This window comes from Metopolophium dirhodum, chromosome 3, assembly GCF_019925205.1.
Source record: "Metopolophium dirhodum isolate CAU chromosome 3, ASM1992520v1, whole genome shotgun sequence".
Taxonomy (NCBI): domain Eukaryota; kingdom Metazoa; phylum Arthropoda; class Insecta; order Hemiptera; family Aphididae; genus Metopolophium; species Metopolophium dirhodum.
Genome location: NC_083562.1, coordinates 16,625,893 through 16,652,007, shown reverse-complemented (window position 1 = coordinate 16,652,007; position 26,115 = coordinate 16,625,893). Strand labels below are relative to the sequence as shown.

At 25.6% G+C, this 26,115-nt stretch overlaps 1 protein-coding gene across 1 annotated transcript in view; it reads left to right on the top strand.

Moving 5' to 3' along the window:
• LOC132940205 (uncharacterized) overlaps nt 1-26,115 on the top strand; it is a 113,678-nt gene that overhangs the window by 75,122 nt on the left and 12,441 nt on the right. The window contains 16 exon segments of the mRNA XM_061007672.1: nt 2,604-2,763; nt 3,349-3,521; nt 12,188-12,318; nt 12,441-12,586; nt 12,676-12,840; nt 13,186-13,303; nt 13,385-13,713; nt 14,497-14,621; nt 14,715-14,896; nt 15,904-15,938; nt 16,319-16,488; nt 23,428-23,534; nt 24,198-24,258; nt 25,040-25,177; nt 25,296-25,400; nt 25,489-25,539. Of these exon segments, the coding sequence (XP_060863655.1) occupies nt 2,604-2,763; nt 3,349-3,521; nt 12,188-12,318; nt 12,441-12,586; nt 12,676-12,840; nt 13,186-13,303; nt 13,385-13,713; nt 14,497-14,621; nt 14,715-14,896; nt 15,904-15,938; nt 16,319-16,488; nt 23,428-23,534; nt 24,198-24,258; nt 25,040-25,177; nt 25,296-25,400; nt 25,489-25,539 (2,196 nt within the window).

Below are 26,115 nucleotides of genomic sequence, written 5' to 3'. Positions count from 1 at the left end.
TATAATACTAAAATGTTATTTATTGTAATTAGTTGTCCTTTTGAAATAGTGAAATGTCACAAAATATATCATTGACAAATTTTATATTTATATTTTATTTTGTTATATTATGAACACGTTTTCTGTTTTAAAATATATTCTAACTAAAAATCCAAAGTTGTCACAAACATAATATTATGAAAGCGTTAAAGCCAAAGGTATTGCTAATAAAACTTCATCGAAATACATAGGTTAAGTAGAGTTTAACAGTTTGTAGCGTGCTACTGTATGGTATAATAATGGTTAATTATACTAAATTAATAACTAATTATAAACTAACACAATCTAAATTTAAAATTGAGGACCATTTAATTAAATGTTATTGGCATATAGAAACAATACTTGTAATTAGTTTGGTTCCGAATTTCATACCACCGGTTAATTTATAAACGTAGTTCATAACTGAAATGTTACTGTTTCCACTGGTAATTTATAAGAACAGTATTAAATTTATTTTCTCGCACCATTTTAAAATTGTTAAATTAATTTCAAACAACTCCACGTATTCGAGAACATTTTTATTTCGGTTACTCGGCACTTGAGAGTCAAGGGATATTTATACTTTATATTCATTTATTTATACTCTTATGTACATTTTGTTATCATTTTAATTTCTTAACTTTGTCAAATATATCGATTTTCCTTTATTGTATAATATTAACAGCATACAATACATGTGTGTAATTCCATTGAATTAAATACTTCGGGTCACTGATTAGAATCCCAGTATAGAGCAACAATATATCCGACTAATGCATAAAGTAACTATATATATATATATGATATATGCATAGTATACACATGCTAATAAACCAGCTACACATTAAATCACTTGCACTAAGCTTCATTGAAACTGTACAATTTATGTATTCTACATTGAAGTTTTTTATTTTGCATTATTAAATATTTAAAAATAATATATTACAATGCTAAAAACTATGCATTATAAATTTAAATTATATAGTATTTATTTATTTCGACGGGTCGACCGGTATACACAAAACTGTTATTATTAGAACAATCAACACAGTAACACAGTAATGTGAAAATAGAAAAATGGAAAAAAAAAGAAAGAAACTAATGGTTACAATATTTTTTAGTGGTAAAATATACAAATTGAATAAATAATTAGTAAAGTACGTAAAATACAAGTGATGTTTAAAAGATTGTAAAGAATTATATTCAAAAATATCGGTATTTAGTATATTTACAGAACACATTAATTGAATGGACGTTGTATTAGAACATAGTTATATCTCTGATGCCAAATATAAAAGTGGTGTTAGATCTATTAGAACATAAGCTGAAAAAGAGAAATGTTGTTAGCTAAACTCGTATTTGCTAAAGATAGATATTTAAATACCAATTTTATTTTTTTTTAGTTTGATTAGTTGGAAATGTATACCAATATAATATATTTTTTCAATATTAATATACATAGTATATAATTATTGGTGTTGTTAGTAATAAGCAGAATAATTCACAATGTTATATTTATATTCATAGAATCCTGATTATATTGCCGTTGGAAATATATTATGAATACATACTTACTAGCTATCCATTATTATTTAATATAATTAAAAATAAATAAACCAAACATGTTAAAATAAATATTCCATCATATAAAATTACATTTCAATAAGGTGGAAATAATAGTGTAATACGTATAAAATGATTAATCAATTAGCTTATTAAATACAAATCAAAATAGTTACCACAGTTTTCTATATTCACTACAAATTTTTATATAACACAATAACTAATAACTTTTTTTTTATTTATTTATTGAAGTAATCTACAATCTATACATGTTCTTAGTATAATAAATAAGTTTGATGAGTAACGAGTAAGAATGATATGATAATAAGATTATGGAAGGTACCCAGTGGTAGCACCCTATAACTAACAATTTAAAATCAATGTGTGTCTTGTAGTGTTAATACAATAACTTTATTTTAAATTTATAATTGATTGGATTTATTTAATATACCTAAATATATATAAAGAAAAAATACTCCCGGTGTGTTGGTCGATGTTTAATTTGAAATTTTTTTTTCAATTTAATATTGATTGGTGAACGTTTCCAGGCACCTATATACATTATTGCTGAACTCAATTTCCAAACATTCCATATGTACTTTTCAACTTCTCCCAGGCGACAGGCTCATAGGTTTTTTTTAAATGTTACACAGCCTCTAGCCATTTAATAACGCCATTGCCTCTGCCGCTGTCAAGTATTCACTGTATTGTGTATATCATTCTGTTTACACTCTTTGTCGCCTTCGGGTCCATTTTGATTGACCTTTTGCGCCCTTGTTTGTATTATCCTGCTATTTAACGTCTTCGCATTTCATTACTCCAAACTGTATATTATCACATCTCGCTCTTTGTTTCCGGTGTCTCCTTCATTTATTTCGAATTCGAGCACACCCATACGCCTCGAGTTAAAAATATTGCATGAATTATTGATGTAACATTTCCCCCTTACCGCCCTTAATACCTAAAATAAATAATGTAATGTTTCACCGACAATGACTTGGGTAATTTATGTAATTTCTTAGGACAAAGCAGCTAGTTGGGATATAAACGACGATGACGACGACCCAAGTCCACGAGATGACGGAGACAACAAACATGGCACTAGGTGTGCTGGAGAAGTTGCAGCCGTTGCATTCAACCAATTCTGTGGTGTTGGAATCGCATACAATGCAAAAATTGGAGGTTTGGAACAAACTATGTAAACATTAGTAGTATAGTTAATGTTATGTATTTAGACTGTTTACAATGTATATGCGATCATTTATTTAAGTGAAATTGGATTTTAAATAATTTATAAAATACATAGTATAGTATAACATAATATACATATTACCTGCGTAATATAAATACTATATGGAAATAATATTATTAGCTGATTAGTATAAGCTATACATTTTACATGTATTAATAAATATTTATATGTTTGATAACATACTATAAATGTATGATAATATGCATTATAAATTATACATGCATCATTTTTTAAATGTAGATACTATTGAATGTATAATTGTGATATCATAAAATTAACGTTCTGCAACGTAGGATGCATTTCAGCTACATAAATGAAATTTTGATATTATAACATAATATATATATAATATATTAATATCTATACTTCAAAATATATTCAATAGTCATACACGAATATTGGAGATATTTTATTTGAAAATTTCCATCTATCCATTGGAATAAATTGTTGAAATTTATTTAAAAAAATAATTTTCCATAAGTAATCGATTGTGGTGTTGGTGTGTTTATCAAAAGGTGTCCGGATGTTAGATGGGGTTGTTAACGACGTGGTTGAAGCAAAAGCATTAAGCTTGAACACAAACTATATAGATATATACAGTGCGTCCTGGGGACCAGAGGACGATGGGGAAACAGTTGATGGACCTGGACCATTGGCCAAAAGAGCATTCGTTAATGGCGTTACATCGGTAAGTGTCATCGTTACATTATCCAATGTAATAAAAATAATTTTGATTGTTTTAAATTAAAGTAATTTTCACAAAAACGTTGATTATATTTTTATAACAATATTAACATAACATTTAAAATAATCCAAAAACCGGTGAAGTAACTCTGCTATATAGACATATAGCATATTTCAAAATATGTACATCGTCATTGAGTGGGTCTTTGTAATGGATATTGTGTTAAATTCGAATTCAATGATAAATCAATACGTACCTACTAAAAACGATTCTGGGCGGAGCTGTATTAGCATCTATTTAAAATTTTAAAAGAACATTTTATAATATTTTATTTATATTTTATATTACCATTAGTAATTTACTTTTCCATTGGTAATACGTGGTACGACGAACGAAATAACGAATATTTTCCAAAAATATTGTATATAATATATTATTTTTTAGTATAATTTATAATATTGTTGAAAATCATATATTACTCTATTGTAATTAACAATACGATTTTATTATTAGTCAATTTCACGTAGGTATCGTAGAACTTCGAACTGTGTTAATAGAATTGTGGTATTAATAGCTTACAATTAATCCTAATACTATCAATATGTATAGGAAATCACAGCAGACGTAATGGGTGAAAAGTTTACGTTCCTTCGTTAAATATTAATTTATTCAGGTATGTTAAGCAAGATGAGTTCTCAACACCCGCGGTGACTGTGGTTTTAGATTCTGAGCTGAGCGATGAATGTATTGATTTTACTATGATGTGTTTTTTTTTTGTGTCTATCATCACTTTTTGGAATAGTAAAAATGCTTAAATTTTTTTTCAACAGCAGCTCTTCTGGTAGGAAAGTGATTGCAGCTGGTACTTTGTAGGGTCAAAAGTAGGAAATTTCCAAAAGTTTAAAAAAAAACGAAAAGTTAAGGAAAAACTGAGACTTTTACAAAAACAGTTTTCGAAAAAAATCAGTTTTATTGTTTAGTTTAAATCCAAAAAAAAAAAAATAACAGAATATAGATGATATTTTAACTGAATGTTTATATTAGCAATTTCTATGCACCATATCATTTTCGAAATATTGCGAAACTTTTTGAGCAATTTATAGGTATAAGTAAATTTTGAGTTATTTCAGTTTTTATCAACTATTGTTGATACAAACTGTTTTGGTCGGTCAAAAAACTTTAAAATAAAATACAACATTTCTCATAGGTTAATGCAAGTAGAAATTAAAAACAAAAGTGGAGCGTGAATCTACAATAATTTTTTATAAGCGTCTGAAGCCAAAATGTTGACAAAACTCATCAATAACACAAAAATTGGCAAATTATTTCAATAAAATGTTTTTATTTATTTCTAAAATTTTAAATTTTTACACAAGATTTCACTTAAGCTTTTCTACAACTAATAAAAAAAAAAGTTTACTGGAGAGTCAAATTAATTTTGTACGAGTGTTTGAAGTTAGACTTTGGATATTCACCCGTAAATTACCAAATTCTCATAATACGATTTTCTTATTTTGTTGTTATTCAAAAACTATTAATTTTATGCACTTAAAATTTGTATAAAATGTTTATATTATAATTTTCTATACATGAAAACATTTTCAAAAAATTTTGACTAGTCTTGAGTTATTTATAAACATTTTCAATTTTCAATTTTTTTTAGTTTTTTATTCTATAAATGTCCGTATAATTTTATTCGTTTAGTCAAAAAGTTTGAAAATGTAATACATAAATTCTGATAAGTTGATATAACAGTAGCTTAAAATTATAAGAAATACGTAGGCACAATTTTTTTTATAGGCATTTTTCAATTTTTTACGAAAATCACCATAATCTTGAAAACTTGGAAATTATTTTACAATCGGATATTCAAAAAAAATATCCTTGTATATCTAAGATATGAAAATTTAATACATGGTTCTTAATCAGAAGTTTTAATTGCAGTTGAGAAATAATAAAGATCCATAGGTACTGTTTTTTTTTATAAGTATTTAAAGTTCAACTATGGATAATATAACTTGTCAAATTAAAAATTTACAAATTACTTAGTAGTTAAACATTTAAAAAAAGTATATTTTATAGCTAAGAATTGAAAATTTAAAACAAGGATTCTATAATAGTTCATACTGTAACCAAAAAATCTAAAAATAATATTAACACAGTCATTTCTTACATACTTAATTAGAAAATTTGGACAAAATAAAACCAAGAATAACAATTTTAGTTATTTTGTTGTTATTTAAAAATATTATTCGTGTGTATATCAAACTTTTAGAGTATATTATTATATTTTATGTACACTATGACATTTTAAAATGTAATTTTTTTGTCAAAAATCAATTCAACCTACTAGTGTACTAATGCCTAATAGTAAAATAAATTATCACAAAAATATCATCAAATATACTTAGTAGTATTATAGGTGAACAGACCGCCTTCACTAAGAACCGTTTTTCATGTACAATGATTTTATATCATTGAATTCAAATTTAACACCATCCATCACAGTGACCCCCCACATATAACCTACTGTACAGCAGAGCGACTTCCACTTCCGCTTTTTTAACATAATATTATGTTGCACGGCGTTTCGTATAGGCAATATAGTATACCTGTATACTAATCTATTTTAACCGAATAAAATCTTCAATTTGTTTATGGATTATTACGAAATGTAAATATAATTTTTGTTTTTAATATCTATATTAAATGATACATAAATAAATATAATATTTAAAAGGTGCTAACCAGAATTTGTGAACCAGCACGGTTGTTACATTGTAAGATACTTAATATAATTTTAATTTTAATTTTAAGTGTTTAATAGCTGGTAGTGTTGTTAATACAAATAAAAAATGTACTGGTATAATAGGTAAACAATTAGCTTTACAGTATACGTTAAGTGTACCTAATTATTGGGTATGTCACTCTGTAATAGTGTAATAGATAAATTTGAATTCAATGATAAATTAATAATACATTTTGCGTAAAAAATCCGTTTTCCCTTAAATTTTTTTATTCAGTTATTTTGTAAGTTCCCAAGAATTATTTACTCTTTACCAGCATACTCCATAGAAGCAACAAGATTCACTTTTATTCCAGTAACTTTCTTCAAAGGTAATGATTGAAGCATTTTACTGCACTAATACTCATATATCACTGTAAAATCAGGACATCAGCAATAATAGCCACGGAAAAAAAGGCAAAACAAAAATGGGCAAGTACAAATATGGTTAAAGCAAAATATCCTGCGAACAATTAGTTGAACAGAAAAAATGGCCTAAGGGGGACAGATTTGAGGTTGTTTAAGTATTCGTTTATTCACGTGTATATAGCATTCGGCATATTATTATACAATTTACGTATTGTGCGTAATTATCTTATAATATAAAAATATTTAAATATGTGATAACATTTTCTATGTATTTATATTGACTTTAATTTTATTGTAATTATGTATTATGCTTATGCTTTGTTCAATATATTATGTGCTGTCTATTGTCTAATAACAATAATGTTTTTGTTATTTCATAACAATTAAAAAATAAAATTGTTTTTAGTTGGAATAATTTTCAGTGGCTTATTAATTTACTATACTAATTTTTGTAATTGACAATTCTTTATTAACTAGATTCGTAAAATCAATATATTCATAGCTCCACTAAGAATTTAAAACTTGGCTAATATTGCTTTGTTTATAAATTGTATTTAAAGTAAAAAAAAAATATTCGTTCAGCATAATATTAAATTAATTGTCAATTTTTTAAATTTCGATAATTAAAATTGTCCAGTATCAATTATATGGTATATTTAACTTAAATGTATAAACATTTCATATGTTAGGTACATATTTTCCCCATTTCTTATAATTACATTACTTATTACTTTTGTATCAATTTTTGCAGTTCTTAGAACTCAGAAAAAGAAAATAGCTAGTAACAAATAATAACGTGAGACTATATAGAATATTATGTAATTATGTTTATCTTGTAGTGGAAAACATTTTAAATATTTGAGGAATTCTAAATTAAAACATTTTATTATTTCATTAAAATATCGGGATAATAACTACTAGACAATTTATAATTAATTATATATACCTATTGATAAATATACCTAACCTTAGATTGATGGAAATATATCTATTAACGGATAATTATTAATTTGTAGTTTTTATAACATTTGTTTCGTCTGAAGTATGATACGTTTGTTGTGTATTCCAACACCCAAGGTGATTTGAACTATTACAGACATTTTATTTACCTTTTAAAAATATATACGGATATAATTTAGCATTACGGTTGAATGGGGTTAGTTTGGATATTATCTGGGCAAATAGAAAGATGGTAAGAGGCAATAAGGTGAAAGAACGATACTGAGATATAAGAGAAGGAAAAAAAATGAGGTGGAATGCGAAAAAAAAAAGGTAGATAGAACCTTAGCAAAAGTTGCCATTAAGGGTTTTTAAATAGCCTGCAACAAACATTTATTTGTACTGTTTTTATGAGCTTTTATTGGCCGTTTCGTCTGTCAGGTAAAATGTGTGCATTTGTCGACAATTTATACACGCATCCGTTCGTTTCATAACAGCCTATTCAAACAAAAAATAATAGAGTTTTTTGTTTTATATGTACACGAACGAATGTCAAGTCTGTGACCTGATTGTTTAGTTTTGTGCTTTAATTTTTTTCTGTTTTGTTTCTTTTTTTTACTTTTACTTTATAAGGGTTTTTCATATGTGTGCTTGTGTACTGTTAATGGATAAAGTCCATTAGACTAGATATACATATGCGTGCACGGTATGTGAACTGTAGAAATGTTCAATGTTCTGTCTAAATATTCTAAATAATATGGACTAGAACACGTCCCAGTATAGTATAATCTTTAGTATCCAAATACAAATAATTTACCTTAACATACCGTGAGCTCAGAACCAACAAACTAAATCTGAGAATATCAAATTGTGTTCAGGAAAACAATTTTAAACTTCAAACTGTTATATTATTATCTTCCTGCGTATTGAATGATTTTTAAGTCTAATAATTTAGGTTTGTCTAAGCAAAGGTAAAGAAACGAAATTGTAAAAAATGTAAGTTGATGACTAAAATATTATTTAGACTCTAATATTACAGATAAATACTTTAGTAGTAAGTATATTTTATTCAATTAGTTATTTATTTAAACTATTATTCCTATTTAATTCTATATTGCATATGGCATACCATTCAATTAAATAAAAGATTATGTAACGTGATGTTGTATCTAACATAATATAACAGATAGTAAAATTATTTACAGAATTTCTCATTTTTTTGATAAATATATAATTATTAGGTAATAGTATTTTAAAATACTTAATTGTGTTAATGTATAGTTGATACAATTAACAGGGGATAACGCTTTTTAGTCATCACTTGTTTACTTTAATATGAATATAGAAGATAAAACCTACTGTTTTGGAAACTATAGTTAAGAACCAAATGGTACATTTAGATCACTATTAAATAAAATGTTTGAAAATTGTATTGATTTAGGACCTTTTAGTTCTCTATAATAACTATTTGAATAGTGCACACAAATGGTTGTTTGTGAGATTAGATTGTAGAGCATTGATAAATAAACCTATATGGATAATAAAAATAATATTTTCAACAAATCAAGTTAGATCCTTTTGGTTCTGAGTATCTGGTATCATAATTTATATACAAATATATTTTATTAAATTTTTTTATGAATTTAACGTTGTTTTATTTGTAAGTTATTGATATTTCATATACAATACAAAAATACTTGAGAAGTGTATTTTTTGTAGAAAATTTAAATAAAAGCTAAATCGAGATAGATACAATAAGGTGTTTCAAAGGTAAAATATATTTGTGGAAACTTGGATGCATTCCAAAGTTGTATAAAATATTATAATTATTATTATTTTCATTTTTCTGATGTGAGTTTATGAGACTTGACATCGTGGACGTCGTTTCTTAAATTCCTAAAATACATTTTGTTTAAAAGTATAAAAATAAATTGAATGTATGTTTACTGTCTTTATTATAGGTAACATATATTATACCTACTATAAATGTATATTCTGTTAATTGTTACTGTTCACAATAATTATTATTTAGTTTACGTTTTGTTTAGTATTTGATTGATTATCGCTACAATAGGTTCTCGTATTCGATTTTTTTATCGATAACTAACAATATATAAGACATTATTTTTTTTTTTTTTTTTTTTTTTTTTTTTTTTTTTTTTTTATTGGGTAACCCGCGGCAACATAGGCCATTGGGTGTGGGGAGGGCACTGTAGGTTTTTATATTTGGAAGGTTTGGTAGGTTTTTATATTGGGTAGGTTGGTACACGTGTGTGTTGTGTTTGGCAGAATTTCTAATGGGGCACCCGTAGGTTTCTGCCGTGCCCCGGGGTGGGGGGATGGCGGCACTTGTTCTCCGGACACCGTGACTTGCACGGAGAAAAATGCCGCCCAGTGGTCGAGGATCGAACTCGGACCGGCTGTGCCGAATCCGTCGCGTTAGACCACTCGGCCACCTCGTCCCCCAAGACATTATTATTCCATGGCTAATGATATAATTTTATATTTTAGTTAGTTACATGTAATCATTTCAAAAGACTGTCAATTTTATTATTCTATAAACTGTCAAGTATTATATAGACGCAAAATGTTTTTTTTTTTTTTTTTATTAAATAGATAGTGGTCTCTAGGACAATAATTTAACTTTAATGTACACGGAGGATAGTCAGGACTAGTAAATTGATAGTTTAATTTTAGGGGGGTTTGAAGTAAATTTGAATAGAATGTTTTGTAAAGATTAGTTGAAAATTGGGACGGAGTTGACATTTTAGGTCTTTGTAAAGGTTATAGTTGATGACGTAGCATAGAGACAAAGTTACAAGCATAAGACAAAAAACATACTTGTTAGAAATCTTGGATAATTTGGACATTTGAGGACTTATGTTCACCTCAGATTTAGATACCATACGACCTAACTGATCTTAAAGATGCTTTTAATATCAAAGATAAAGTGTTTTAAAAAAAAAAATTTGGATAAGTTTGTTGGATAAAAAGTAAGAAATTTGCAGTAGTTTTCAAAAGTGTCGGGAAAAACCAAAAAAAAATTAGGGAAAAAACGGAGAGAAAATATATTTTTTTTGGGGTAATTTTAAAAAATATTATCGCAGATACTTACATGAAATATTCATCAAATGTTTATTTTATCATTTGCAAAATATTTTCATTTTCTTGGATATCTATTTATTGATATTTCCACTTTTTTTTAGTTTTTAAATTTTTTTTGCTGTGTCAAAAAGCTTTAATATTTAATGCAAGGATCCTCATAAATAGTTATAACAAATAATACATATTAAATATACATAGGTGTTCTTTTAAAAAAGCATTTAAAGTTCTAACTTTCACAAAATCCATCAATATCTCGAAAATTTGTAAATTATTTTTTAGTTGGTAATTCATAAAATATTTAATTTTATAAGTACGGATTGAAAATGTAAAACAAGGTTTCTCATTTATGCCGTAACCAAAAAATATGAAATATAAAATCTCATTTTTTTTTTATAGATATTTTAAGTTCAAATTTAATTATATATTTAAACAAAGAATAACGATTTTAGATATTTTGTTTTAATTTAAATATATTATTTGTGACTTGGTACTTGAAACGTTTAAAGTATATAATTATATTGTATACACACAATGACATTTTGAAATGCAATGTTTTCGACAAAAAATAATTCAATCCACTGTATTACCTATGTATATAAATAGTAAAATAAATTACTTCAATACTTTAATAGCAATAATCTCATAAAATATACTTAGTGATATAGGTTGACAGGCCATATTCGCTCAGAATAGTTTTTCGTATACAATGATTTTATATCATTGAGTTTAAATTTAGCACATATATTACAGTGACCCTTCTAGACACTTACTGTACATCAGAACGGTACCCACTTTCCCACCTTTTTTCCTTTAATAATAAATGCATTCAATTTCTGATTTTTTGAATTTTTAAGTATGCATACAGAATTCTGTTTTTCAAATGAGAACCCTCTTTTTTAATGTAAATTATTAAGTGGATAATTGTTTCGATAATTTTGATGTACCTACTTACCTAATTCAAAATACAAACGAGTACCTAGTTTCTTAGTTATTAAATTGTTTATTCTTCGCAACTAGTCCTTACGCAACTAGTTTTACAAAAATAAATTATACTAGATGTAATATTGGATCTGTTAATTATTATACTTGGACCATTTTCAAAAATTATCAATATTGTCTTTGGTCTTTAAATATAATTAAAAATCAGATTTTGATGAAGTGCATTATTGAATAAAAATTTTAGGTACACATGCTTAGTGAATTACACTGTATATTTTATATCAGTATTACATTTAATTGTATATACTTTAATGATATTTCAAGAAACCGAGTGCTGCGTGTTGCGTATTTTAAATTTTAGTTTATGACGTAAAAGTACTATTTCTGATATTAAAAATAAAATAAAATAATTACGACTTATTATTTGTAAGTCTCTGTACACGTCATTTGTATTATAAACATTCTACATTAAACAAAATTGTATTTGATTATTAATTTATTTGATGTTACTTGATTATTTGTTTGTCTACAGGGAAGAAAAGGCAAAGGTTCAATATTTGTGTGGGCATCGGGTAATGGCGGACATCATACCGATTCTTGTAATTGTGATGGATATACAAACAGTATTTATACGTTATCTATTTCAAGTGTCACTCAAACTGGGTAATACATATAAATTAATTTAGCTCATCTGTTTGAAGTTATTTTTCAAAAATCGTATTACGTTTAAAACGATTGATATCATTTTAATTAATACTCGAAATTATCAATTTACCAATTTACAGAAATAAACCATGGTATTTGGAGGAATGTTCATCGACATTGGCTGCTACATACAGCTCTGGAACGCCAGGAAGTGACCATGGAGTGACAACAGTTGACATGGACACAAAAATGAAACCAGAAACCATATGTACATCCGAACACAGTGGTATTTAATTAAAAATTAAATATAAAATAAATCTTTTTACATAATATCTACTGATAATTAGAATAATAAATTAAACTTTCAAACGCCAGGAACTTCCGCTTCGGCTCCTATTGCAGCTGGCCTTTGTGCTTTAGCCCTAGAAGCAAATAGTAATCTCACTTGGAGAGATATGCAGTATTTAGTTGTTATGACTTCGAATACAAAACCTTTACAAAATGAATCTGGTTGGACAACAAATGGAGTTAATCGTAAAGGTAGGAAATTTATAATATGATTCTACTGTTGTAATCATTATTTAATTTTTAAACATTGATACGAGTATATATAACTACTATATAAGTATTGAGTATATATAACTCATAACTTCTATTATAATTAATCCATTAAATTTAGAAGGTTAATTAGTTTTAAATTATTAACTGTCGAGAAAAAGTACAATGAGTTGTTCAGTCATAACAGTTTAACATTTCATTATTCATAATAACACTTGAAATTCTACATAATTAAGTTTATTTTACATTAACTTGAAACAATGTTAATTTGTAATATGATTACCTACCTGACTAATATATTAGCCTAAAGAAAAATATTTTATTTAGTAAGTCATAAATTTGGTTATGGACTTATGGATGGGGGTGCTTTAGTTACAATGGCAGAACAATGGACTAATGTTCCGTCACAGAAAATTTGTAGAGCCAGAGAAGACAATAAACAAAGGTACTATGTACATAAATATTAAGTAGGTACAGTTTTTTTTTCCGTTTCAAAATTTAATCATTTTCAATTCTTTAAATCTAGGTGGATTGATCCCGCCCCAGGTAGTGAATTGTCTATGTTTATGGAAGTGGATGGATGTCAAAATAATTCCGCGAATACCGTTAACTACGTCGAGCACGTGCAATGTCGAATATCACTTAAGTTTTTTCCTAGAGGTGATTTGAGAATCTTATTGATTTCACCAATGGGCACAGAATCGGTGTTGTTATTTGAAAGGCCATTGGATATAACCAGTAGTACGTTTGACGATTGGCCATTTCTGAGCGTACATTACTGGGGTGAGAAAATAGCCGGTCGTTGGGAAATTAAAATAATCAGACGAATGGCTAATTCAACTGCTAAAAGTCCAGGTAATATATTATATTAAATTATTGCAAAGGCATATAAAATTAAATAGTTTTTATTTTATTAAATTAATATTTCATATATAATATTTTATAATAATTATTTCAAAATATTTTTTTTTTTTTTTTAAGTACAAATAATTATTGTTTTTACATTATGTTGTTTTAAACATTTCCTTTTTTTTCATACATTTATTTAGAGTTAAAAATATAAATGTATTGATAGCCTCTCCTTTGCTACTTTAATTTTAAGGGTTTCTTTAGAATAAAAAACAATTTATTGTTATAATATAATACAACATCTTATGTATTTTTTTATTTTAGAATTATCATTTGCATGTTAATTGTATACGTGTTATCAATTTCTCAGAAATTAAAAATAAAATAAATCTTAAATTTGTTTTTTTAATTTTGTATTTGTATTTGTATTTATAATTGTCTTAACTTGTCTAAGATCAATTTAATACCTAGCTAAGGTAAATTTTAGGTAGGTATTCATATTATTTTCTCAATATGAATGTAATTCAAGGCATGTGAGCAAGTAGTGGATAAACCGCATAATGTTATTACATAACCTGATTTTACAGGCGATAATGTAATTTATTCCACAAAAAATGATTAAATTAAAGTTTCACTCAACATATTTAAATTTAGTATTTTAGTATAATAAATATTCTTGAATTTATGATTAATTATATTTATGATTGATTACAATTGATGTTACTTTATTAAAAATAAAACAACCATAAGGACGGTATACATTTGTCATTCTGTTAATAATTTGTGTAGGATTATTGAAAAAGTGGCAGTTGATATTTTATGGTACATCTGAGCCGCCAGTGAGATTAATTCCCAAAAAGAAATTCTTCAACCAGATCCAGACAAAGACAAAATTAAAACAAAACGAAAAAGAGGTATAGAGTTGGTTAGCAGAGCCACTGGTACTGGGTTTATTGCCGCCGTTATGAGTTTAATAATATTTTTGTTTTTAATTTAATTTACTATAGGGATTGAAAAAAATCAAGTATCAAGGTAACTCCGTGAATGTTAAAAATGAAGTAAAAACTACAGTTAACGGTAGTTTACATTACAATGAATCAATAAGCACGTTAATCCCATTCATAAAGCATCCGTGTATAAATAGTACAAAACATTGTCAACAATGTTTAACTACTGACAACGATTCACTGTGAGTAAATTATAAGTACATACCTAATATGTTAAATAATTTAATTGAAATATTTAAAATTATTATGACGATCCTTTTCATAATTGTTCTTTACAATGAAAAAATGTTTACAATTTTTGCATTCAGTACTATTAAAAATAACTTTAAGGTTAGTTTATACATTAGGTAGGTACTTCTATAAACTACAGACTAGATTTAACTAAATATAGTATATTATATAACATAACTTTGTAGGTAGTGTATTGTCGGTAATTAATCTGTAGTTTAAAAGTAATAATTTTAAATTAAATTGGGATTTGAAAAATATAATATACAATCAGTGTTCGGATTAGATAAGTATTTTTTTTATCTAGATAAAGATAAAGATAATGGAACTCAAATATAACTAGATAGATATAAAAGATAACTCAACTCATATTTATCTAGATAAAAAAAAGATACAATTTTTTTTATGGGTATTAAATTTAGGTATATTTTAGTTGGGCACTAGGAACATAATAAAAATAATGATATAAATAAAAATAATTATATTATTTATAAACCATAAACTTGGTTTGAAATTTTTATAAATATTTAAAATGCGTTTGTACAATTTCACGATTTTTATCAATAAAAAATGTATCAAGATGTATATATTTAGATTAATAAAAAAATTATCTAAGATGAACGTTTAGATACCTTATAACTATTTATCTAGATAATATAAAATATTAACAAATAATTATCTAGATAAATTTATCTAGATAAGTCCGATGTATACAATCATAATATCTTTACTTAAATGTTGTTCTTATATATAATTTATAATAATATCAATGGCTTACATTTTTTAGTATTTCATATTATATTTTTGAAATAAATCTATTTAATTCTAAACTATTGTTATAAAACAATAACAAAAAATAATAAGTAGTAATAATATAATAATACACTACCCAATAATCAATATTAATCTAATCAGTTGAATGTATACTAAAATAATGATTACTAATTGTATACTATTACAGATGTAATCAAATTAATGAAACGGACATCGTATATTGTAAGTAATAATATATTGTATTAAAATATATATATAATATTTAATATAATTTTTTTTCTTAAAAAAATATTAAAGCAATGTAATTATTCTTTTTTTGTAAGTTTAGTGTTTATTATGATGACTAAAATACCTAAATAATAACACGAATATTTACTTCGAATGAATAATGATTTTCAAAGAAACAAATATTTCATTTTAACTTCTTTTTTTAAAACTATAATAATAACTTCTTGATACATAATAATAGCTGGTAATTCATAATTCATAACATACAATTTACAGAGGTTTGATTATTAATTGTATGATTATATTATTATTAATATAATAATTGTAGAATATGGAAAAATTCATTTTTACATGAATTGTATATGAACAATTAGGTAACTGCTCAAATTCGAATAATGAAAAAAGAAGAGCCAACGATGACAATGTTGATACCATATTTTACAGTTCTTTGAAATCTGACCGAAACCATGTGGCTAAACCAGGAATAAGACTGGAAATCGTTATTTTCGTGATGCTGTTACTGATATGGCATAATTTCCATCAAGTAAGTGGAAACTCTTAATATTATGCATGCATTGTCACTATATTATTATAATTTCAAACAATCCATATTGACGACGGATATTAAAGACGGCACACTTTTGTGTTCCCCTCTCGATAAGCCCCGCCCACGTTCTCTAAATAGCCCGTAGTTGAAAACGCAGCTACACTCTAATGGTGTAAACGCGTTATTTCTTTAATGCGTTTTACCAAACACCACCGGGTCTGTGGGAAATCTGCGTCTGTGTGTTACGCATATAAACATTTATTATTGTCTTTAATTAATAATAACGTGTGATAAATACGTTTTGTCAATAATACACTGAACGAATAACTCATCATCGACAACATGTGCAACTTTAAACGTAAGTAAATTTGTTAAAACTAACCATATTATTCACAATACCATATTATAATTTCATGTTTCAAATGAGTGACGTCACTGAAAACAATTTTTTGACTGATTAACCCCAATATTTATCATTTTAACGACGTTTAATAATATAGTAGGTAGGCACGACGTACAAATAATAGGTAGGTATAATTAATAATATGTGCATTGGCGTGTGTAATGATATAGTTCAACATACACACAATAGAAATATATTATTACAGTTTAATTATATTATTTAGTTTTTTTTTTTTACTCATTTTCATTTTATATGGTTTTGCTTTTGTCTGCGAGGATTAGGTCTTGTGGCAATCACGGTCGTAGACATCTATTTTTTATTTTGATACCTAGGTTGTAATGATGTGCTCCTTCGGTTTGCAGTTTCAAATGGAATATTTAAACTGAGTTCTGATCCAATTTATATTTTAACGTTTTGACTCGTGAGTTGCTTAGTTTAGTCATAGTAAAATATTAGTTAGGTTAGGTTTAGAAGCTATACATATTATATATGTATTGTTCAATGAATTATACATATGATGTAATGAAACCGTAGATATTGGTTGATAAATGATCAGGTAGCTTTATGTATATTTTTTTATACCAGAAAAATAATATGTGTGGATGTAAGTCACATTTGGTTTTAAGTAAAAATATAGATTGAAAATAATATTGTTTACATTTAATGAAACAAATATGAACCTTGTTAAACATATATAATGCGAGTTATTACATTTATCAAGAATAATTGTTTCATATTTTCTATAGAATATAGAACTAGTAGTATTTTACTTTTTAATATACCAATGTTAAATCATTACATTTGATACCTAATCTTATAATGGCTTAATGTTTATTATATAATTTATGATACTTAATAAGAATTATAAAAATAGTTTATAAATCATATAAAAATGAAAAAGTATGAAAACCATTTTAAAATACTACATTATTATTTTTTTGAATAAAACGAATAGTTGCTATAAAATTATAAGAATATTGTTGGTGGTAAAATAATATTTATGATGCATTCAGACCCTCTTACAAAATAAACTTTAATATTGTCTCTCTATATCATGTCGACTATGTAAACTTAAGTTTTTTGTTCAGATAAAAAAATATTTCAATAAAAAGTATGGAAATTTAAATTGTATATAATATACAAGATAATACATCGGATGTTTATGTTTCGATACATTTAAACTCATAGTTTATTTTAATTATCATATAATAAACTAAATAAACAGAAATAAATGATTCTATAATGATTAAATACGATTGATTTTTCAAAATACAAAGATTTTAAACAAAACATATTAATATAGCAAATACAATACTCAAATAACAATTTCATAATATCAATAATATCCTAATAATTATAGGACTTGATTATAATTACGAATATTTAATAGTTTAAAATGAATATTATATTTATGATATACTTTAAATGTGCTACCTACCTAATAAGGTTTTTTTTTTATAATATTAAATTAAAAATCACACAAGATTATTACACTGAAATGTCATTAATAACATAATATAACTTTCTTTTTCAAATAATCTTTGTTAGTTTTGAATTGGTTAAATATACAATATTGCAATTATAACTTCTAGAAAACAATAGACGAACCGTAAGCAAATAATTAAAAATAATATTAAATATTTAGTATATATCACATAAATAAATGATTTTATAAAATATTTTTTGACCGTTTTACATAAAAAATTATGCAAGGTGGTTAAATTTTGTTAGATACCTACAATAGGTTATGACTTTTAGTGTTGGTAGGAAATATACATGGTTCTAAAAACGTTAAATGCTTGTCCAAAAATGTAAGGTTCTTATACGATATTTGAAATATATTATTAAAACATTTAAAAATCAAGCTAAACAAGTTAATAACACTTTTATTTATTAAGTAAGTTTGAAGATATTTAAATATTCTAAATTATAGTTTAAGTATTTTTTTTATCAGTATTAAGTTTTATTTAGATATAAGAATAGTTTAGAAAAAAATATAATTAAAGTGGTTTGGATTTGTATTGAATGTTGATTTTAACAATGTGTTATAATATATTTTAACTCATTGCATGTAATATGTAAAGGTAGGTATGTTAATAACTTATCCAATCAACCAAAAATGTATTTTTTCAAATTCTTAAATTATTTAAAAGATTAATCATCCAATTATGATTAAGTAAGGCTTGTTCAATGAATTTAAAGTTGACTCTTCATGATCCCATTTTTTTATAATTAAATTACTATCGACATTTAATTTTACTAATACATTTTGAAAAATATATTAATAATATATTGCACTAATAAATTAATTTTTACACAGATTATAAGTGCAATTGTGATTTAATAAATGTGTGATATAATCATAAATGTAGATTAATTGTCGTTAAAATGTAGGTACCTACCTATAATATAATAATATGTATTATGAGTAGGTAACTGCATACAAACATTATTATTTGACTAACATTGAATATAAAAGCATGCACCAATATTTCATACCTAGTACAGATTAAAAATCTAATCTAAAGTATTTGGAGTGATTTGAAAACAACATACGAAAATGTAGAGAGAAAATGGTAAAAGGAGATTGAAGTGTTTTGTTTGTGTAGAAACGCAAAATAAGTCAAAGTTTGTGATGATTAAAGTTTAGCGAATCCAATGAATACATAGCCTATAGAAAATACTAAAAGGAACAGAGAAAAGGGACATGAAGGAAAATCACAAATTACATTATATCAAATATACTTACGTTCAACATTGCATTATCGTATATAAAATAAATAGAAACAATTTTATGAGCATATTGCATATACTATTTATGAAAGAAATGAAATAATATAATGTACCTACCTATAAGATGATGTTATATTACATCATATCTAATAATAATATTTATTGTTACTGAGTCTATCCAGTTGAGAAATTCTGAGTATAGTCACTGCTTATTTAAAATACAGTAAACTGAAAAATAATATTGTATTCAGTCTTAAAAGTTATTAGAAAAATTTAATTTAAATATTTATTGCCTAACGTCATAATTTCATGTATGTTAAATTTAACATAATATTATATTAATATTTTATATAATTACAACATGTAATATAACCAAATAAACAATTTCTATGCATAGTATAATTAGGTATTAAAACAATATCAAAAAATACAATGTATAATATATGTTAAAAAATATCTTTTTAATATTTAAGATATGATAAGTTTTCCGAAATGTTCGATTCCACCGCGGTAAATCTTTTGAATGACAGTCGTTTATCAACGTTTTTAGGATAAACATCAAGTCTATAATTTGCTCCCTTATCTTTCGGTCACACACTACATTTTTTCTGTTACATTTTAAAGTAATATTTTTTAGTATTTCCTTAGAATGCAAATAGTTAGGTTAGCACATAAAATGGTGTGCACTAAATTCAACGGAAATTGAATAATAAGAACTAAATCTTGCAAACGGCACGTATCGTCACACTTTTCCGGTCTTGAACTCAAGTGTACAATTTAACTCGTATTTTTTGAAATGTTTCCAGCAAACGTTCTGTTCAATGTTTTATGTCTTTATGTAGTATAAATATAAATATTTTTTTGGGTTTGCTATTCTTAAAAAAAAAAAAAAAATATAATAATAAACAAATTGTATTTCTTTATATATTATTCTATAGGCTATAGGTTATTTTAAGAAATAATTCATATACTATATGACATTTTATCATTCTCAGTAAATAGTCTGATATTTATTTTACTCGTAGTTATATAATTTATTTTAAAACCATGATAATTGTTAATATATTAAAACATAATATATTGTTACCATTAATAAATAATGAAACATTTGAGAATTAAATACTATTGATAATAATAACTGACATTATAGTTAGGTGGATGTAATTAATTTATAATTTTTAACCTTTCGATAATTGCCGTACTAATAGTATTATTATTTATTGTTGTTTTTTTATATATTTTTATTATTTTAAAAATTAGGCGATTGAATAATATAGTTACATAATATTAAAAGTATGTGTTAAAACGTGTTAACAGTTAAAAAAGTGTTAGTAGTAATAACTTCGTATTTTATAAATGTCAAAAGTTTACGTGAAAAAAATTAGATTAGTCTTAGTTAGGTTAACTATAATGAATTCATTTTTAAAATTATTGTTTGTATGATGTAATTTATTATTCAGTTATTCGTAAACCAGAATTACTTTTAGACGATGATCATAAGGACATTATTATGTACACTTTTACCTACAATAATACTTCAGTTGTATAAAATACCATTATTACCATTACATACTTATCATACTTGTTTGTAAATAAGTAACAATCATATTTTCAAAATATTTTAGACTTTTAAACAATAACTTAATCTAGATATCTAGTTGATATCATAATATATTTTTTATTAGTTAATAAACAATATTTATTGAGATATTTATTTTTCTTTAATTTATATTAACTGTGATTGCATTTTAAAAAGATCTAATCAAAATTATTTTTTTTATAGAATAATTTATTAAATAATAATATGATACCTAATCAAATTTTTAAATTTTTAAAAATTGGAAAATAATTTTAGATAGGAAATTGTATACGAATTTTAAGATTGGGAGTGGCAATGAATATATTATGATTCGGGTTCGGGACTTCTTGCATTCGCATATTTGTTTTGTGCTGACTGTAAAATATTATATGTAACATATATATTTGTTTTGCGAATTGGTGATATCAACTCGAAGTTTGACTTTGTAATGTTTTGCATATTTTATAATATTTTACAAAAAAAGGTTTATATATTTGACGAATCAAAGCTTTTGATAACAATACATTATTAGATATTATTATAGAAGGGTAGGCACGTAATTTAAGGGGCGATAGTAGCGATTTCCCCCTCCTCCCTCCCAAAGATACGCACATATTTACGTGCCTGTACGAGGGCATGTTTTTGGATACATTCCATTTCTTCAAGCTGCATACTTTAAAGTAGGTAGGTACTATTGTTAATTTTCATTAAATATTGGCAGGCATATTTCAACAAAAAAATTAGTGCAATAAGTTCCGAATCCAAATAGTTAGTAATAAATATACATTTAATATATCTAAATATCAAATTCTTTCAATTCAATTAAATTATACATTTTTGTTTATAATTATTAAATAAATAAAACTATTAACTGCATATTATTTTAATGCATTTTTCAATAGTTTGTATGGCATAATCGATTGTATATTTCGAGCATATTTAATTTAGCTAAGTAGGTACTTTACATTACAATTTTATTAATTACAAAATAATCATCTCTTATTGAGCTCTAATGTTAAACACTTTTAAAGTTGTACATAATCATAAGTGTTTTTATTTTTAACAAGCACAATTTGTAATTATATTATTACATATACTGATGCGCCATCTAGTTGTCGGAATCCTACAAGAGCAAGAGAAATTTATAAATATTTTTATTCATCATTGAACCAACTATTTTTTCCCAGTCGAAATCGTGACTGAACTAAAAACAACAATCGTTAACATAAAATACATCGAGAAAGAGAAATTATAATAAACTAACACCGTAAATTATCGTTTGTTTTTATTATTTGGTTCAGTAACCTAACAGTACAAACATCATTCATTAGGTACACAGGAAATTGGTCGTATCATTCAGATATACCGAATAAACCAAACTTTAAGTAAACGGGCCATTTTTGAATTAAGTGAAGGAAAATACTAGCAGGACGTACATTTATTTCCTTACGCCTAACGATAATACATTTATGCAATAAGAGTAAATTGTATTGGCACAACATGAACAATTAAGATTATAGCAAATAGTGTTATACGTTAACAAGTACAAGTCGTACTGAATAATAATAATGCCGTAAAAATAATAATAGCTGGCATACACGAATGTTACTATATTATTATCATTCGAGAATTTTAAAGATAAAACTTTTTCTCGACCCGAGGTAGATAAAAAAATAAAACAAAAACGTTGTATCGTGCGTACTTTTTTATGGAGGTGGTATAAAGACTATATTATAGCTGTTACCGTCTAGCGGTGTAGACTAGCGAGACTATACTGACTAGTGCCCAAAAACTATATTGTCTGTATTTATATATAGGCGCGTCCTGTAAGTCACATATAAATAAACTCCAAATTCAATTGTCCTGTAGTTCGTAATGAATAGTTTTGTTTTTTATTATTCACATTTTAGTTCTCTCTTGTCTTGTCCGGTGGACGGCTGCCAGGTCGATACCGATAGGAAATTCAGTATTCTGTGTCAATAACACTGTAGCACTGTATTGTTATTCACAAAATCAGCAAGTTGTTGTGTCGTATATTAGTGAACGCGTATGAATACGCTGCTTAATATATGTATATGATATGTTTTTATTTTTTAAATATATTAAGTAGTACAGTAAAAGAACATAAAAAATAAAAATAAAGAAGCACATCTGGCGCATATTTTTTTTTATTATTACTACGTATAAGTTACAACAGACTATAGTAGTATGTGTCTTTCAGAAAACAAGATTGGCGATCGATTGTGGAAGAACACATGGTAGTGGAACGACGGTGGCCGCTAAAACAAACGAGTGCGTAAAACATTCACTAGCACTGCAACACATTGGGTGAGTCTGAATACTGAATACATACAAAAAAATAAAATACGTAATATTATAAAAACCTATTACAGTCTATAAGGTTATACGTTTTCTGGAAATATACAATATATATGTTAGTTATATCGTACAACAACAACAAAAAAGTTTATAATATAATCGATTTGTTAGGAACGAGTGTTTTATATTCCATTCAAGCTTTCATTAAGAGCAGTGTAATAGCATTTTGGCTGGATATCAATAATTTCATAGCACATGTCCAAATAGCTTGTAAACTCGACTATAGGTATATATTTTAATTTTGTCGAACTTAATGAGTTCTTTTATAACACTTTCATGCTTGGTGCAATTCCATTAGTTCTATTTTTGGATAATCAGAAAATTGTCAAAATAGAAGCCAATACAATTTACCGATTCAGTAATCATCAACAACGTAACGGTTTAATTGTAATGTATTCTATAATTGGACTTAATATGCACTAATATTTATTTAAAAATGTTATATTTCCAATCAATAGGAAAAACATTTTTTTTTTTTTTTTTTTATTTATAATTCAACATGATTTATATTTTATTTACGGAACACAAATGTAAATAAACATGACCTATAAAAAACAATGGCCAATAATAATAATTATATTAACGAAATCGATTTTAATGTTTTTATTGTAGACAAGACGAAGAAAAAGTTGGAATAATGCAATGTGCATTCGAAGAACCATCGACAATGAAGGTATTTTTTTAAAAAACTTTTTTCTATGTTTTTTAATTAAGTGTTACTTTGATTCTTTTGTGTTTTTTTCTGCTTCATTAGTAGGTACTTTATTTACCAGTTCAGAAAAATATAGTTTTAAGATACCGATTTTGACGAATTGCTCAGATCGTTTTTTTTAGAATATCCAAGTTTATTTTATATTTTTCTGATATATTACGTTAGGTAGTATACTAGGTACTACTAAAAAATCATGATTATAATAACAAAGATATGTAGGTATTTCCAATAACATAGGAGGTTTTTATTGTTTAAATAAGAAAAATACTAAAGGGAATACTTAGCTGTTTTTATAAAATGTTTAATATTTGTTGGTCGGGGATGAATACTAAGAACCGTGCTCCACTATAAAATATATATATTTAATTATATATTAAATATATATTTTTAATGTATCGTAACTTTTTTTTCTTTTTATCTGAATATTATAAAACAATATACTCGCAGCCGGTACTCTGTATATTAGTTGTATATATAACTGTAAAGTCAAAATATCTATAAACATGTTACTCTATATGTATGGCAATATTATGAATAATGAACTACATAATATGTTTATCAATCTTAACAATTAACTGTAACTCAAATTTCTTTGAAATCCATATTAAAGCATTTTTCATTGATCTGGTTCTACAAATTCATACTTATATATTATTATTTTTAAAGATAAATCTCTATAATTATAGTTTTGAAAAACATTATCATTGGCGTTTTTGTGCTTAATAGTACGTAATATTTTCAGTTTAACAAAGGATATACAAATAAACAAATGAAGAGTTATGAAATCCATCAGGAAGGAATTAAAAAAACATTGAAAGATATAATTACTGAAATCGAGGAAAAAGGAGACTTATGTTATATTCCCCCTTCTAATAAAACGGTACGTATAATTCTATAGGGAGGTGGATAACAATATAATACTATTGCATCTATTCTAAAATAATTTTATTACTTTAAATTTAAAATATATTTTTTTTTATACATATTATCATTGGTAGGAAGATGAATATCGATCTTTTATCGAAACCAACGATCAAAGATCTGTATCAGAAGACTTGACATGGGATAATCGACAGTTTATATGTCTTTGGAATGACTTAAAAGTAAATACCTGCATATTATCAACTTAATGTTATTATTATAATAATTAAACATATTTCCTAATCCAAACCTTACATATGATTTATAAAGATTGGAGAGCAATCCGATCCATATGGCAAAGACTGCAATAATAAAAGAGAAGTAAGTTATTTCAAAATAAATCACTTAAATATAGTTAATACAATTATACAATTATATTTTCACTGCATAAACTATGAACGCTCGTTTATAATAAATATTTATAATAATTAAACAACATCTGAAGTTTAAATTAACAATTAAACATAATGACAGTAAAATTTATGTCGAATATAAACACATATACTTACATAAATGTATTACGATTTACGACAAAAACAAAAAATATCATTGTTTCCAATAAAATAAAACACAAATGTATTAATTTGTACGTAGGTATTGTAAAACAAACTGCTTCATACATCAAGTAATTGGTCTGATTATATTTCATAATTGTTTTTGAATTAAAATTCTCAATAAATTTTATTAGGTATTATCGTAAACTCGATCAGAATCGAAATCTGAGTAGTGGTAGGTACATAACCTATTGTATTTGGCCCGTAGTGCCATGATATTTTAAGATCACACCCGTTTTCCTGGTTCATTTCCAACATATTTGCACGCAAGGCAATATTTGAATGCAGTCTAAGGTAACGACTATCCTATCGAACCCGCTCGCTAGTTTGGTCGTATCGAGCG